At 47.6% G+C, this 16,152-nt stretch overlaps 6 protein-coding genes across 6 annotated transcripts; 1 reads left to right on the plus strand and 5 right to left on the minus strand.

The window, feature by feature from the left end:
• Window positions 1-441: 441 nt before the first annotated feature.
• N7478_007128 (tudor domain-containing protein) lies at window positions 442-1,469 on the minus strand (the record flags this gene model as incomplete). The annotated part of the gene is made up of 3 exons (XM_056923342.1): window positions 442-530; window positions 602-1,349; window positions 1,419-1,469. The coding sequence occupies 3 exons, from the start codon at window positions 1,467-1,469 to the stop codon at window positions 442-444; spliced, it is 888 nt and encodes a 295-aa protein (XP_056781379.1).
• Window positions 1,470-3,044: 1,575 nt separating this feature from the next.
• Window positions 3,045-4,992, plus strand: yap1 (putative bZIP transcription factor AP-1/Yap1; the record flags this gene model as incomplete). Its single annotated transcript, XM_056923343.1, has 3 exons — window positions 3,045-3,509; window positions 3,565-4,745; window positions 4,842-4,992. The coding sequence occupies 3 exons, from the start codon at window positions 3,045-3,047 to the stop codon at window positions 4,990-4,992; spliced, it is 1,797 nt and encodes a 598-aa protein (XP_056781380.1).
• A 1,416-nt stretch (window positions 4,993-6,408) lies between these two features.
• N7478_007130 (uncharacterized protein) lies at window positions 6,409-8,806 on the minus strand (the record flags this gene model as incomplete). Its single annotated transcript, XM_056923344.1, has 4 exons — window positions 6,409-8,200; window positions 8,331-8,442; window positions 8,502-8,655; window positions 8,798-8,806. The coding sequence occupies 4 exons, from the start codon at window positions 8,804-8,806 to the stop codon at window positions 6,409-6,411; spliced, it is 2,067 nt and encodes a 688-aa protein (XP_056781381.1).
• A 774-nt stretch (window positions 8,807-9,580) lies between these two features.
• On the minus strand, window positions 9,581-11,805 carry N7478_007131 (putative glutaminase; the record flags this gene model as incomplete). Its single annotated transcript, XM_056923345.1, has 2 exons — window positions 9,581-11,301; window positions 11,367-11,805. 2 exons carry the CDS (start codon window positions 11,803-11,805, stop codon window positions 9,581-9,583), a joined length of 2,160 nt encoding a protein of 719 aa, XP_056781382.1.
• Window positions 11,806-13,358: 1,553 nt separating this feature from the next.
• Window positions 13,359-13,784, minus strand: N7478_007132 (uncharacterized protein; the record flags this gene model as incomplete). The annotated part of the gene is made up of 2 exons (XM_056923346.1): window positions 13,359-13,441; window positions 13,661-13,784. 2 exons carry the CDS (start codon window positions 13,782-13,784, stop codon window positions 13,359-13,361), a joined length of 207 nt encoding a protein of 68 aa, XP_056781383.1.
• An 831-nt stretch (window positions 13,785-14,615) lies between these two features.
• N7478_007133 (putative NAD binding Rossmann fold oxidoreductase) lies at window positions 14,616-15,744 on the minus strand (the record flags this gene model as incomplete). The annotated part of the gene is made up of 2 exons (XM_056923347.1): window positions 14,616-15,356; window positions 15,418-15,744. The coding sequence occupies 2 exons, from the start codon at window positions 15,742-15,744 to the stop codon at window positions 14,616-14,618; spliced, it is 1,068 nt and encodes a 355-aa protein (XP_056781384.1).
• Window positions 15,745-16,152: the final 408 nt, after the last annotated feature.

Raw genomic sequence — 16,152 nt, forward strand, 5'->3', positions numbered from 1 at the left:
CGTAGCAACTTTGGCTCCCAAGGTTGGATTATTCCAAGGAAATCGGCTTTGAAATAAGGATTAAACCCCTATGTAATCTTACTTGTATTCTAGTAGGATTAAACTGGAGAAAAACATAAAAACATTTGAAGAAACTCCAAGTTAATGATTTAGGACAACTTATCATGATATCGTTTCGTAGGATATCAAATCCCACATCAAACCACAACTCTCTATGAATACAATCAACTCCGAAGAGAGGAAAGAAATAAAGCCCGGGCTTTATCTGCATCGCCGATCCAGTTAGCGATGAAGAACATTCTTGGCCAAATAAATCAGATAAAAAAGAAAGCAGGAAATGTTTCTTGAGAAAACCGTGAGAGAGCCTTTGAAATCCAGCTTCTTAGGTATAGGGTATCATCTTATTGCCGGAGACATAATGGCTGGACCTGAAAAGCATGTTCAATAGCCTTCTTCTTCACCCTGCTGGTAGATATGTCGAGTCCGAGTGGGATCCTTGCGCATCGATTGACCAGATCCAGTAAAGCCCACTGAAGTTGAATTGCCGAGGTTAGCTACAGGAACAAGATAATCATATTGGAAGGGAACCAGTCGATCTTACCTCGTGCGTTCACACCTTCGCCAGTGCGGAACATGCTGTCCTTTTTGCCGAGTTTTCCTTTACTCATTCCTTTGCTCTTTGCGGCAAAGTCCTGCCACTTGTTCTTGCCGGCCTCTAGCTCCTTGTTGGCTTTCACCTTACGCGGGGCTTTCGCAGGTCGAGCAGGTCCATCGGTGGCCTTACTAGGGTCCATACGGGCCTGATCAGCGAGAGCGGGGTTGATATCAGCTGCAGCAGAGATCACATTGGGATGTGCCGCGGGCGCGGGTGCGGGTGACGGCGACGCTGAACTGCTTGGGATTCCATCAGCCTTGCGCTTGCGAGTGTCATTTCCAGAGACCGGCCGGATATCCTTGGCCGTCAGGTTCTCCACCGTTGCATAAGACTTAAATGACACCAGATACACAGGGTTACTAGAAGATCCAGTAATGGACGTGATACGGGCAGGGTAGAAGCCGCCGTCGCCTGATACCCAACGGGCGAGGACAGTATCATTAACAGAGAAGGAGACGGGAGTTTGCGGAGTGGCGTCTGCATTGTCTGTGGCCTGTTTTCGGGAATCGGGTTGTTTGGACCATTTGTCTGAGCTTGATGAGGGTTGGGACTTTGATGAGGCCGGGGCAGTAGGCGGTTTGAGTTCGACGATCGATGTTTCGGTGAGGGTTATGAGTTCTTCGAGTTCAGCTTTGAGACTTTGCAGCTCTGTGTTATCGGGATCTACCTGTAAGCTGGACTGTATAGTTTCAAGCTGTTCAAAATTCAGATTAGCTAAATGGTCTTTCACAGGATGGGCCAAGGCTTTTTTGGTATTTTTTACCTGAAGCTTGAATTCCTTCACCTCCGCCTCCAAGGCTGTGACGTCGGACATGATAACGAATTCAAGAAGAGGAGACAAAGATCAATAGTCTGACCTTAAAGGAAAATAGCAAAAATGAGAGAAATGGTAGAAAACAAGACGGAGTAAAGGTCAATTCAAGCACTACATGATGCGGAGATAGCAGTAGAATTGATGTTCGATTGGGCGATACGGGGTCATGTGACCAACACTCTATTCTGCCCGGTCGCGTTAAGGTGAGATACCCCATGCTGCGAGATCGGGGATCTACCTGATGTGCCGGTTTATTATTTATTATAACTAGATTTTAAGATTGATATTATTCTATATTATTATAGCTAGTTAGATCCACTTCCACGCGAATTCAACATATCAATAAACTAGATGTCACGCTATAAAATATTGATGTACAATAATCAGTATGCCTACGGAAGGCTACATAATATCCATTTCATCGAATTATTCCATTGAGGCTGCTCCTGTCTGATAAGCGATAAGACCGAATCCATCATCTTACATAAAGTAGGGATCGGCAGCAGGCCTGCTGCAGTTTGCAGCATAGCGGCCACGAGGGGGAAGGCTTGGACGGAGTACGGGGTATGGAATTATGCCGTCTTACATCGATAGGTTTTTAGCGCCAATTCCAACAATTGCAGGTATAGTCTCTTCTTTGCCCATATGAAACACCAGCATGAAAATGAAGGATGCTTCGGGAGTGGACCGGAAACGGCTTCACATTTGCCACGCGGGACTAGGATTCACAGATGGTCTGATCCTGGCTACTCCGTAGTGGGGCCCAGACCCTGTAGGCAGTAAAACAAGGCCAGGGCAATACGAGGTGAGTCACATTGCTATTGGATTGAGCATTCTGGGAGCTATACTCCGTAGAAGAACTAGGATCCGGTTTCTGATCTACCCAGAGAGGGAATAGTCAGGTAAAAAGACTTGTCTTTCGTGGGGTCATGGATTCATGGACTCATGAGAGAAGTCCCCGAATCCTGAGTATGGGTAAGTATAGTTCGTAGCTCAGAGTATGTAGAACCAAGTACTGCGTGTACACTTGATACTGTAGTAGAAAGAGATCGAACTGGATTTCTAAGCAGGAATTCAAACCCCGCAGGCCCCGCTCTGATTGGCCGTCGATCACCTGTAACATTCGGGCCAATAGTGCCGCCCACAGCAAGATCTCCTTCATCATCTTTCCTTCTTTCACGCTCGCAATCTGGCCTAGTCTTCTCTTTTCTGCTTAAGTGGAAAAAGGCGGAGCTCAAGACCGATTAAAAAAAAGTTGGGAGCCTCAGGCCCCCCAGGTCGTAACCTTCAAACCCATTATTCCTCTTTCCTCTTTTCTTAGCCTCTGCAACCCCGAGTCCACCGCCCCTCTTCAGAGGATCATACATACCCTCCACCTAATTTTCTCACCATAATCCTGGGTGATCAGTCTTGCCCTGATCCCCCAGAGTCAACTCTTCAGAATCTTACATTTCGACTGTCATTGACGAAGAGGTAAACTCACAGCCCCGCAGAAGCACTTGCATCTTGCATCATCACATCTTGACATCCCGCCGTATAACGCCACCCCACTTATCGTCCCTTCAACCCAGCATCATGGGCGATTACGATCAGCTCTATCAGCAGGGGCTTTACAACCTCTCTCCTGATCAACAAGATCTATTGCTGGCAGCCCTTTCCTCCAATAACCCAGCTCCCAAGCAACCCAATCACCACAATGTCAAACCAGAGGGAAGCCCTGACCAGACATCCTCAAACGGCATGAGTGCCCCTCCATCTGGGAACTTTGACAACCCCCAGTCTCACTTCAACGCTTTTGGCTTCGGAAATGACGAGAGTCCATTCCTTGAGTTCAATAATGATGTGGATTTCGAGTTTCCTGGATCGGGTGAGTTGATTGGAGATCTTCCAGGAGATACTCCCCACGACTACGAATTGGGAGAGAAGCGAAAGTCGATTGATGGCGAATCAGCGGTGGACGTCGAAGAGACGGCCAAGAAACGCCGTGATAGTGAGGCAAAGAAGCCCGGTCGGAAGCCACTAACCTCGGAACCCACAACTGTAGGCACTCCGATTGCTATGTGTGGTTACAGCCATGGTGACTAACCTCTTTTAGAAACGCAAGGCTCAGAATCGAGCTGCCCAGCGGGCATTCCGTGATCGGAAGGAGAAACACCTTAAGGATCTGGAGACTAAGGTGGATGAGTTGCAGAAGAACTCTGATACAGCCACCCAGGAAAACGGTGTTTTGCGTGCCCAGGTGGAAAGACTTCAAACAGAGCTCAAGGAATATCGCAAGCGACTCTCATGGATGACAAGTGGAAGCGGTGTTTCCGCAATGAGTGCAATTCCAAGTGCTCACTCCCAGGGAGCGTACGGCCTGCAGAACAACGAATTTATATTCGATTTCCCCAAGTTCGGGGATCTGCCTGGTTCACATCTTTTCAAGGGACAAAATAAGACTGATCAATCCAATGCTAAGGCCAATACGCCTCGTGCCCCTGGAGTTCTTAGTCGCGAGAATTTGCACGGTCTCGTCGGAGCCCCCATTTCTCCCCCTACCTCCAAATCCACTTCCAGCACCCCTACCGCCAGGACAAGCACGTCAAAGTCGACGCCGAACAGCGCCACATCAGCCAAAGCCCCATACGCCAATTTCAAGAAGTCGAACGCACCGACTCACGACAACTCAACGTCGGATTCTCCGTCTTCTTCGTCCGATTCGCACCAGAGCCAAATGCTCTCGTCGAGTGGCACCTCACCTGAGCCGAGCTTGAATTCTCCATCAGACCCAAAGAATCATGAGTCTGCGTGTAGCATCCACGGCTCCGTCAATGGTGAGGAATCTTTCTGCGCCAAACTTGGCATGGCCTGTGGCAACATCAATAACCCTATCCCAGCTGTACGGGATCAACAGGCCACACCTAACGGTGCAAAATCGAACGGTGTCACACCAAATGGTGCTTCGAACCCCCAGCACATTGATCAGCAAGACTCCAACGACGACCCATTTGGACTTGAGTGGTTGACCCAGCAAAATGGCGGTCAGTTCGACCCAGTGCTTTTCGGAGACTGGCGAGAGCCGCAAGATGCCGTGCTCTCCCAGGACTTTGGAACATTTTTCAACGATGCCTTCCCACTGCCAGATCTTGGTAGCCCATCACACAATTTAAGCCAGGCAGCTCCTCAAGCACAACAGCCCAAGAAGGACCTAATCTCTCAAATCGATAGCAGATTGGAAGAAGAGATGGTTCCGGGCGAGGACAAGGCCCAGATGCTGTCATGCACAAAGATTTGGTATGTTTTTAAATCCCCTCCACTCCTTTTGAAGTCCATTTCCTCTATTTTACAACCCGTGAGACTGGTATGACAAAATACTGACTTTTATTCCAGGGATCGCCTGCAATCCATGGAGAAATTCCGGAATGGTGAGATTGATGTTGACAACCTATGTTCTGAACTGCGGACCAAAGCTCGCTGTTCAGAAGGTGGTGTGGTCGTAAATCAAAGCGATGTCGACGATATCATGGGCCGTGCCAATTAGTCGCACTGGTCCATTATAGGCTTAGTCGACGACATATTGCCCGACTACTCAATTTACGATTCACGTTCAAACTGTACCTACCACGTTGTTTCTACTCATACCCATTATCGAAATCATTTGAAAACCAATACGGCGTCATGAATACGGTCAGGAGAAAACCAAAGAGGAAATATTGGCGGTCCTGCACTCACTTTTTATATTTGGATGTTTTTTTTTTTTTTACAATTTTCTCTTCGAAATTAAAGTCTACGCTGTGGTCTCACTCATCCCTGGAGAACCCATCTTCCTTCCCTTCTACCCTTACCTGTTCTTTTTTCTTCTTGCTTCGGCCCGAAATGCTTGTTTGAGTTTTTCATGGTTTTTAGTAGTCTTGTTTGCCATCTGTTTTCGTGTTCTTTGGGATGTCATCAAGCTCGGCGAAAGGGGAATACGAGAGTTTTGGTGCGGCTGGTTGGTTTCTCGTTTCAGCCTTTCCTTCAAACACACGGTGTCTTGCCATCCTTTCGAATATGACTCCCGTTCCTGGGGAATATAGGGTGGGTGGAATGGTTTGCGCTCCTTAGGTAGTTTGTCCTTTGGCATATGCCCATGTACACAATCTGGATTTCATATCTTATCAATCTACTTGTTGTTTGATCAAGGCTTGACAACGTGGAGCAGTATGTACCTCTACAGCATGATACTCGGCTACCTATACTATACTACTAGTATTTATGGGATGCAATCAGGAGATTCAAATACCACCACACTCCAAGTCTACACCCAGAGGCTGGCAAACATTATGGTAGATATATAGACTACAATTACCTATCACGAAGACTCTACATCTAATTACTACGGTCGTATCCAGCGATAGGTTTTTACAAAGAATAGAGTCTAGATTTAAAAGTCTACCAAGAGCACAAGTCAAAGTTGAAGGGTATCGATGTTGGTCTCTTCCATGAAGAAAACTAAAGTACAAAGAAAAAGGTCCCCTGAATAACACAAGGGCAAAGAGGACACGCAAGAGATGTTTTTGGGAAATTCTTTTTTTTTTCTTTTTCACTTTTCGGCTTGCATCTTCCACGGTCCTGTGAACATCAACCGTAGCTTGTGGGCTTTCCTCCTAGCCCATCTTCCTCAAAATTCCATCTACCCAAAACGCCAGGCCGTTCCAGTCCCATCTGGATTTTGAGGTGTAAATCGCGACGTGACGAACGACCAAGAGAACATGGGAGGAGAGGGCCATTTCACAGAGGCAAAACCAGACAAAAACAAAAGAAGGGGAATTTGGAAATGTGGGAGGAAAAAAAGACACAAAAGAATTAGAAAGGAGGAAAATTGACATTGATGCGCATGACGTAGGTGCAAGACTATCCATTGGAATGAATAGCGTGCAGGAGGGGGGTATGGTAGAAATATGGATTGCCTCAACGTTTAGGCATCGCCAGATGGGGCGGGCTTGTCACCGGATGGAGTCATGGGGGCAGAGGAGTCGTTGGAACCTCCGGTCTTGAAGCCGCCACGGCCGCCACGTCCTCCACGACCTCCACGGCCTCGGTCACCGCGGCCACGTCCACCGAATCCTCCCCGACGAGCACCCTCGCTGTCACTGGCACTCTGGTAGCCACGGGGGCCGGTGTTTGAGCCACCACGGCTGCTGCTTCCCCATGTACCGGCGTTGCCTTGGCCACGAGTGCGTTCTTCAAAGAATTTGAAATGAGGCTTGCGAGGTTGTCCACCGATTGAGGGCTTCTTGTTCTCAATGGGTTGACGGTCCAGGACGGCCTTGGCGTCCTCCACACTGGGGAACGTCACAATATGGTTAAACTTTCCATATTTCTCAATCTTCTCAACTTTGGCAAGGTCTTCTTCGGAAAGAAGGTCACGAACAGCCTGCTCGTTGTCGACATTAGCCAGGAAAAGAACGTTGTTTGTCTTCCTCTCGCCGCGAGGAGCAGGAGAATCGGCACCCTTGTCAGTTTGTGTGGTGCCGTTGGTATCGGCGGCGGCGTTATCATCTCCGGCAGCTTGACCTGAGGCAGTTGAGGGCTGGGGGCTCGGTGCTTTGGGAATGACTGGGATAGGTGATGCGCGAGCAGGCTGGCTCTTGGCCTGCTGGTTAGGAACAGGAGCACGGGCAGGGGGAGCCTGGCCAAACTGAGGAGCCACCGTGGGACGACCAGCACCGGTAGGGGCTGGGGAAGCAGTCGTAGCAGGCAGACCGCCAGAGACGGCCTGAGAGCCACCAGGAGCAGGCTTGCCGCTGCGGTGAGCAAAGTTGAAACCTTGTGCCCGCATCTCAGTGGCAATACGGCCTCCTTCGATTTCCAAAGCCAGATACCCGAAGGCGGCATCGGCCAAATTAAAGTTCCACATATTCTTGAAAGCGCTCTCGTCAACTTGGCCTGCGGCATTTCCAGCAGCAACGGGGCCACCAAATGGGTTTCCACCATTGGCAACGGAAGGCATCTTGTTGACAACGTCAAGAGCATTGTCGAGCAGGGTCTTCTGAGCTTCGTTGGAAGAGATAGCAGACTCCACCTCGCCTCGTACGGTTTCCCAGACATCGGTGAAAGATGCCTTGGAAGCAGCAAGCTTTCCGCGGTAGTGATCTAGCGTAGGGTTGACGGAGAACTCGTTGTAGGAAGACCCGTAGCGGAAGTGAAGACCAGCAGAGATAGAGAAATCGGCCTTAAGAGTCACTGAAAGCTGGTTCAGCATACCCTCACGAGCTGGAGAGGCATGGGTGACGAAAACACGAGTCTCTGACGGGTCATAAACTCTGTTGGCAGTATCGATCAACTCGCCCATTTGCAAAAGTGTGGTCCACATGGTACCCTGGCCGCCAGCAATGGTTGTCTTACCCTCACCATTATCGAAAAGCTTGTGCATCACCACAGCACCACCCAATCCGAGCAAACGAAGCTTCACACCGCCAATGTCCAACAGCCGCGAGTTGGCCTCATCAATAATGTGCAGCTTGTCAACTTTGTATTCACCCGATCGGAACTTCTCCAGTACGCGAACATCTTCGCAAGCGCCCCAAACTGTGTAAACTGGAACTTCGAGAGTAATGCGCTTGTCGAGCAGCATGGACAACTCAGAAAGAGGCAGCTGGTCTGGGGTGAAACGTTGCTTAATCGACTGCTGAGGAGGGGTTTGTGCGATCGTTCGCTTCACGTTCTCGGGCAAGAGAGGGGAATATTGAGCGACATGCTTCAAAGTCCTGCACGTAAGCCATGAGGTTAGCTGAGTTCGTTGGGTTTTAAGGTCGGTGCCCAGTTGACGCGAAATGTGTTGTCTCGCGTCGGGCAGCAAAGGGCGGCTGCCCCGAAAGAAAGTAATGTTACACTCACTTGTCTGCAATGCGCTCCAATGAAGTATCATCATAGAAACCAAAGTCACCGGTGTGAATGATATGGTCAGCGCGAGCCTGTTTGGCCAGGTCGTTCAGAGATTTCAGATTTCCTATATGCCCAACTTGTTTAGCCTTGCTCTGAGTTGAACCAATTCTCGCTCATTCGTACCTCGGACATCCGCAATGCACAGAATTCGGGTGGGCCCGTTCTGAATTACTCTGCCATTGTTGGGAAGAAGTGGCGTGGCTCCGGGCGCCGGAGCCGCCTGGGGAGTACCGTTCGAAAGAGGGTAGCCTTGAGGAGCGAAGGTGTGCGGGCGGGGCTAGAGAGATAGGACGAGATATTAGTTTATGAAATTTCGCGAATGTGGGTATTATCAAAGGCTGGAAGCTTCGGGGGGTCGGAAGCTCAAGTGAAAGTCCGCGGCCAAGAGGGGAGAATGATTTGAGGGGGGAGGAACTCACAGAAGCCATGAGGTGGTAGGAATTAATATTTCAGGATGTCCTTGAGAGAAGCGGAGATGAGAAGGAAGGAGAAAAGCAAAAGAAAAGAAATAAGGAAGTTGGTTTCAGTTGAAGGACAGGGAAGAGGAATAGATTCACTGCGCATTGATGAAGCAACGGACGTGACTGAACGACGCTTAGGTAAGCCACCCCTGGCAGCCCACAACAAGTATCCCTTTTTGGGTGTGAAAGCTTTGAGATATCGTATGAGGTAGCCTAATCTTCAAGGATGTGTGAAGGAAGAGTCAAAAGAGAATTTGGTAAGATGTTGATATATGTTGAATCTGAAAATACAGCAGCCTTGTGGTTCTACTTATACTCTTCGAGCTTCATGTCAGCTTAGATCCTATTTCTTCACGCACACTCCACCACTACTATCTATATACTACAAGTTCATTCTTCTAAGGCTAGAAAGCACTACGTATCGTAAGCCTTTACTTTTCCATCCGTATCTCACATGTAACCTATAATATTGATTTTTTTCAACTCTTTTGCTCTCGTATGTGGCCTTTAGTGTTCATTCTTTGATATCCATACACCAGTCTCTTAATTCTCAAAGAGTTCATATAGTCACGAGATCCATGGATGCTTAGTGAGAATTGAAAGCTTCTATGGTGAATGCCCGGCATAAAGTTATTTGTGCCTAGGTATACACAAAAGAGGTGGTACAAGGTCTCAATAACTCATGTAATGGTTTTGCTGGGCTCACTTTGGCACCATCAATATTTATGCTATGGCTATTCTTCACAGCTCGGAGTTGCGATCAACCCCCATGCTGGTATTCTTCGATTGTTTGCTAGGCTTATGAGTGGTTGATAGAGAACTCATTAAAGCCGGGCCATGTAAGGATAAAGGAGCAAAGTGACCACCAACCGTTGGCCGAGCTCGACACAGAATTGGGACACCCGGTTCATTGCCATGAGCCGACGTTGCGACATAGCGATCTGAAAATGGCCAATTATGCTTTCCATTGGTCATGAATGCCCACAAGTCATCAATAAATTGGCCTTTTGTTTCCTTATCGAATGTGCTTGCCAACCACATATTCCAGTCTGACTTCGCCCAGTCTTGCCTGTTATCGAGCGGTACGCCGTACTCTCCTCTCACGGAAGTTGAAAAGAAATCATTACTCATTTTATGTGCCTCTGGGGGGAAGGTTTCCAGATCCAAAAGAAGATCGGGATATATGTTGTATGGTGTCTTCCATGAGTCAGGGAAATCGGGATACTCAAGGACAAAATGGGTTTGCTGTTCATCGGTACCTAAGCCTTGAGTAAAGAAGAGATCTGCATGCTCATCGCCGACGGAAGAGTAGTAATTGATGCCACTCAATTCACCAAATGCTTTTATTCCGACAGCTGCCTTGATTGCTAGATTAGTCTCGTTTGGCAGAGGCCCCGCGGCATCATTGGAAGAAAGTTGATTGGCGATATTGATACTGTTGTCCACAAGATATTCGGCGTACTGTTGAAAAGTCTCCAAGTACTGGTCGGTCCAATCTGTATCTCCGGTGGCTTGTACGTAGGCCAGTGCGAGTATCAGCAGATTCCCACACTCCTCGATTGGCATCGCTTCAGCCTTTTGGTCATCATGGCCAACAGCATGTGGATAATGTGAGCCCAGGTCGTGGATAGTGTACGGTAACGACCAACGACCAGCATCTAGGTATTTCATCACTGGCTCGAGTAATAAGCGAATCCAATCGGGATCTAGAACCCAATATATTGGGAATGCCGGCATAATCACATCGATAGTGTTGATATTTCCATCACTAGAGAGCTCCTTGATGAACGCTAACACATCATCGGTGTCAAGCGAATTGTAAGGGATTGTCAAGTCAATTCCTCCGTATGCCTGCCTAGTTGACAGAGCAACAATATCTGCGTACTTAGGACCGGCGGCAGCGGTAGCAAAAGTCTTCAACTCTTTGTCAAATTCTAGAGACTCCCAGAAAGCGTCCTCATAGTCGTCAAAAAAGAATGCGAGCGCCTCATGTGTCGTTGGATAGTTGGCCCGATAATAGCCTGTATAATCTTCTCCCAGGTAGTCAATGGCTTCTTTTCTTTCATATCCCACTGCAAAATTGACCGAAGCACCGCCAATGACAGATCCCAGATCATGGGCTAGAGCTACAATACCTCCAGAAGACCAGGTTGAGTCTTCTCCTGATATATCGCCCCCGTCGGCAAAAAGTCTCCGAACGGTCTGGGGATGCCCGGCACCCGCGGAGAGAGAACTCCTTCTCTCTGGACGAGACGCTAGAATGGCTTGACCCCATAATGCCATGTCATCTTCTTCCGCGTATTTTTCTGCGTTATCAACTAAAAGCAAATGAATAGCCAGATCACCGTGTTCTTCAAACACTCGCGTAGCACGACTTTGTTTGCCCGTCCATTTGCCATCAATATCAGTGTAGATTTGGATGTCATGCCCATGCGACCTGGTCACTTCGACAGTCAAATAACCTAATGTCGCTCTACATTAGACCCGTAACCAATACCCATTGGAGCGAATAGGATTTTGTACTTACTGAAAGGCAGCGATTGGCGCTCATAGTTTGATGGCGAAACAGGAGAAAAGAAGTCTAGGGCAAATGAAACCGGTCCAGTCGTGAGATGGAAGATAGAGTGGGTTGCCGTGAACTCCGCACGATGAACACTTGCTGCACGGATACCGCTGTCCTCTAAATCGGGAACGCCCATTAAGCTGTATGCATGGCCGTCCACACGCACGATCACCGACCAGCCAAGCTCCTGGCCAGCCCAAAACTGAGAATCGGCATAAGGAAGCCGCTCCACTCGATCACTTGGCATCCATGTTGATAAATAGGGATTTCGTACTGCTAACGGGTAGGATGGGGGCTGAGCTGGGTGATAAGTGATATGGCCCTTGCCGCCGTAACCAAAGAACGATAAGGCCGATGTGCACAGCGTCCCGATCTCCAGCAAATTCCGCAGCTTAAATTGCATCTTGCTGAAGACCTGTCGTTGGAGATCATCCAAGACTCACAAGTCGAAACAGTCCAAATGGGGTCGTCCTGAAGGCTTCAACGCAATTTTGCAGGTACAATTCCAGTGTTTTTTTTTTGTTTTTTTTGGTTTTTTTTTAAAAAAAAAGGGCTGGAGGGAGTGCGAAGAGGCACAGAATAAAATCGGTTTTTTGTGGTTGGAATCTCAAGTGAGAGTATTTGGGAAAGAGGTAGCTAGGAAGAATGCCCCTTGGGAAGCTTACGACGATTCGACCTGTCGTCATCGGAGAATGGGGAACTTTCCCCACACATCACCTCATGCTGGCATTGCGAGACGGGACCATCTAGTCTCAAACAAGTAAAGTGGATAGGTCCACCAACCCGAGCCCGCATTTTAGTATTTGCGACAGTCAATGCCCTGCCTGTTGCGGGGTTGACAACGTAAGACGTCCAGTGGCGGGCCGAGTTGGGAAAGGGACAGTGCACATCGCTCCGATCAACTAGTATGTATATCCTGACAGTCGAATTTGATATGCTCCCTCTACTTTGGCAACTTATCTGAGAGAGGTTGCCGAATAATAAGGGATGTAGTAAGTAGATATCTCCAGCTTGAGACAACAAATATTGTAATACTACACTGGCAATTCTCCATGTCTCTAGCCTAGCCCCCCCAAATGGCCATATTTGACAAGTTTGATATTTGAATATGATCTTAAATATAAAAATGTACAAGGCTATCATTACATCCACAAACATTTCCTGTATCTTCTCCAGGCTTTAGAAACGGGACTCGGCTCAAACCTGAGCCTAGTCAGCTACCTAATAGTACATAACCTTACGTGAAATTCTTTGTAGTACAAATCTTCCAACGGTTCTAAGAGCCAATACATAAACCAGACTCACTAAATACCTAGCGATCCCCAATTCAAGTTTATGTCAACGTAGTATCGACTTGATTCCACAGGCACCGATCTGTCGAATAATCTGCGGAGGGAAGCCTCCCCTGAACTATCTTCCTCGTTTTGGTATCTTCGAAATCAAAACGCATATCCCGATGTTTGTGGACTTTGCAACTTTTGTCAAAGCTGCGACCACAAACAACTTGAAAATAAAAAGACCCTGCCACAATGTTCATTTGGTCGTCCAATCTGTAGTACTTGTCCACCGATATTGAGTGAAGCCAGGTAGATACGAGCGAGCAGCTCTTCCATGTGTCGCAGTCGACAAAACCCAAAATGCGGGCTTAAATTTCCAGCGGAAAATCACCTTTCGATTTGCATACTGCACGGCGGCTCGCGGCTGCTGCAAAGAAATTTACCAGGGCCGGGAGACCAGGATTTTCCTTGACTGACACCCCCCTTCATCATCACATCTTCTGTCAAACACCTTTGTTGGTAACTGAATAAACTTAATCTGGTCAGAAGCAATTGAGACAAGGGCAAAGGCCAATTCACGAAAAGGCATTGATTCTGGGCTTCATTCTGCGGCAAGATGAACGATATCTCCCTTGTACTGACGAATCGTATTCGCAAGAACTTGAGTGAGAAATGCCTTTCAAACATCTACAATGTTTGTCTTCGGGGTCACAAGGCGAAATTCATGTTCGAAGTTCCAGTCTGGCTTGCGCGGCTGTAAGGCTAACGAGACGGCATAATGTTCTGAGATAATATTGAAGTCAAGGGTACGATGTGGATATATAGCGCTATCGCAGAGAGCATTGTACCATACCTGCCCCTGGCGTGGAATATTATTCAACTTCATATGTATGGTATTGAAAATAGTAAAGATTTCATTGTCAAGGTTTATGATGTAATTTGTGTGGCAAAAGTGGCCTTCATAGAGATTTTGAAACTCACAAGGAAGGTTACATTTAATTCCTAGCTTTGGAGAAATGCGTCTAGGGTTGTTGCGAATCTCGTAGACAATTTTCCCAAGGGCGCTTTCCTTGGCTGATAACGGGCGCGCATCATCTTCGGCCATTCTGAAAGCTGTTAGTATATCTCAAAGCATAAGGTCCGCTTCAAAATATACCTTCATACTCATGGGACTCAGTGGGGATCTCTGCAACTATTTGCACGTCCTCAATGCCCGGGGGCCTAGTGTCGCCAATACATGGGTTTTTAGGCACATCTTTGAGCCGACTGTGGAAGTAGTGGCGCTTGTTAAAGCGCACTAGCCTCAAGATTCACCTCGTATGTGGTTTTGCCATAGCTTTAGAACCCTACAGCAATTTTGATGGTCCAGATCCAAACACTTTGTGGATCAGGATGGTGAAAGGGTTGAGTACAAATGAGGTAGAAGATTAGCAAGATGAACATGAAGGCAGAGATATAGCCAGAGATGAATGAAGATGGAGGAGATAGAATCTTGGAAGTATTTGTAAAGATGGAAATCTGTCAAGCCTGGAGCACTTTCAGGGAAGATACGTTGTATTCAAGTGCCATTGTTCTCTGCTGAGATTCCAATTTATACGAATAGTTGATTTTGGAGATAGCCGGCAGAATACAAACGCAAACATTAGAAAGTACCACCTCCTCCAGGGCTTCAAATTATTTACCTAATAATACTAGGTGATGATATAAGCTGGTTGCTTACGCTCTGCGCATTCTTCCCGAGCGCAATTTTGCAATTGCCGAACACTCAGATTTTACGATCTTCCAGGCTTGTTACACTTGGCCTGTTGTTTCGGCAATAGTGTAGAGTAATAATTTCTAAGTTTAGTAAACTTCAATCCTCGTAGTCATTTCTTTTTCGTAAACATAATGATCTCTAAATAAATAAAGGAATTTGTAAAGTAAAGAACAATGTTCATTACAGTTGCGCCTTTTCAATGCGACGACCAATTTCATCAAAGTGAAGCTGCTTTCCTGTAACCAGCGCCTCCTGCAAATAAGCGCCAATCTCAACTGCCTTGACAGCATTGCTCAATTTCATAGGAAGAGGAGTGTTGTCCAGACACGCGGCAGTGAACTCATTGGCTTCTTGCACGAAAGCAGCACCGAATCGACCCATGAAGTTAGGAGGGACCTCACGAATGATACCACTAGAGGTGTAGGTATTGACTAAGTTGCGCTGAGGGTTGGTGTTGACTGCGATCTTGCCCTCGGTACCAATAATCTCGGTGGTGTCCTCTTGTCCATGAGCCATCATGCGAGAGCAGTAGTAGTTTGCGATCTTGCCGTTTTGGAACTCGACAATTCCGACGGCGTTGTCATAATCCTTGTGCTTCTTCAACTCGGGTTGAACAGCGGTAATACCGTGTGCTGAGATGCTCTTTGGGATGATATCGTCACCAAAGAACCACAATGTGAGATCGATGTCGTGCACAGACATGTCAACGAAGACACCACCTGACCAAGCTGCGTATTCAACGAAGAAACCGGAGGGGTCAAGCTTATCGCATGTCTGGCTGCGGATGATGGAAGGTCGCCCAATGATTCCCTGCTCAATCTTGCTGTGGGCTTCACGGTAGGACTCGTCGAATCGTCGGGAGAAACCGCACATCACCTTAAGGTGAGGCTTCTTCTTGGCAGCTGCAACAACGGCCCTGCACTATTTCAGTTGTTAGTTTGGAAAATAAATGCGAGTTGCATGAAGATAATTTGACACTTACAACATCGATATGAATAGAGAGGGGCTTCTCACACAGAACGTGCAATTCCGCATTAATGGCCTTGATGGCCTCTTCGGCATGAACTGAGGTGGCCGTTCCAATAGCCACGGCTTGGAGACCTGGGTGCTTAAGCATCTCATCGTAGTTATCGTATAGAGTGACACCGTGGGGTTCGAGGTTCACTCTTCCCCAGGCAGTCTCAGCTGGGTCCGGGGTAAAGGCTGCAACAAGTTCGGCTCGAGGGGTTCGTTGAAGGAAGTTCATGGCGTGGAACTTGCCAACGCGACCGAGACCGGCCATACCAACTTGGAGCTTCTGAATTCCCATTCTGATGTTTGTGTATACGATCTTTAGGATTCAAGGAATGAAGGGAATTGTTGTTCTTGATTTCTCCCAATTCGAGTCCTGTCGACGGGGTTTAAATACATCGAAGCAGTGCGGAGCTGTCCACATAATGGTTTCTTCTGTTTCTTTTTCTGGTGATGTTAGGAAATTCTTCCCATCTATACTGAATACAATGAATATTCTGGCCGCTGCAGCCTGAGAAGATCGACCGGAAAGAATTACTCGATCAACTCAAAGTGGCAACTCCAAACCCCCGCAAGCCAAGACTCAAGTGGAGCACTTGAGACTTTCCCCCAATTTCCCCCACGATGATTCGATTGACTCCTTCGGACCCATAGAGCCTCAGGTTTCTGCTGAGGGAGAAGCTACGTTCTTATTTCAAGCGGGTCT

The sequence above is a fragment of the Penicillium angulare genome (assembly GCF_028827245.1).
Source record: "Penicillium angulare strain IBT 27051 chromosome Unknown utg000004l_segment0_segment0, whole genome shotgun sequence".
Lineage (NCBI taxonomy): Eukaryota > Fungi > Ascomycota > Eurotiomycetes > Eurotiales > Aspergillaceae > Penicillium > Penicillium angulare.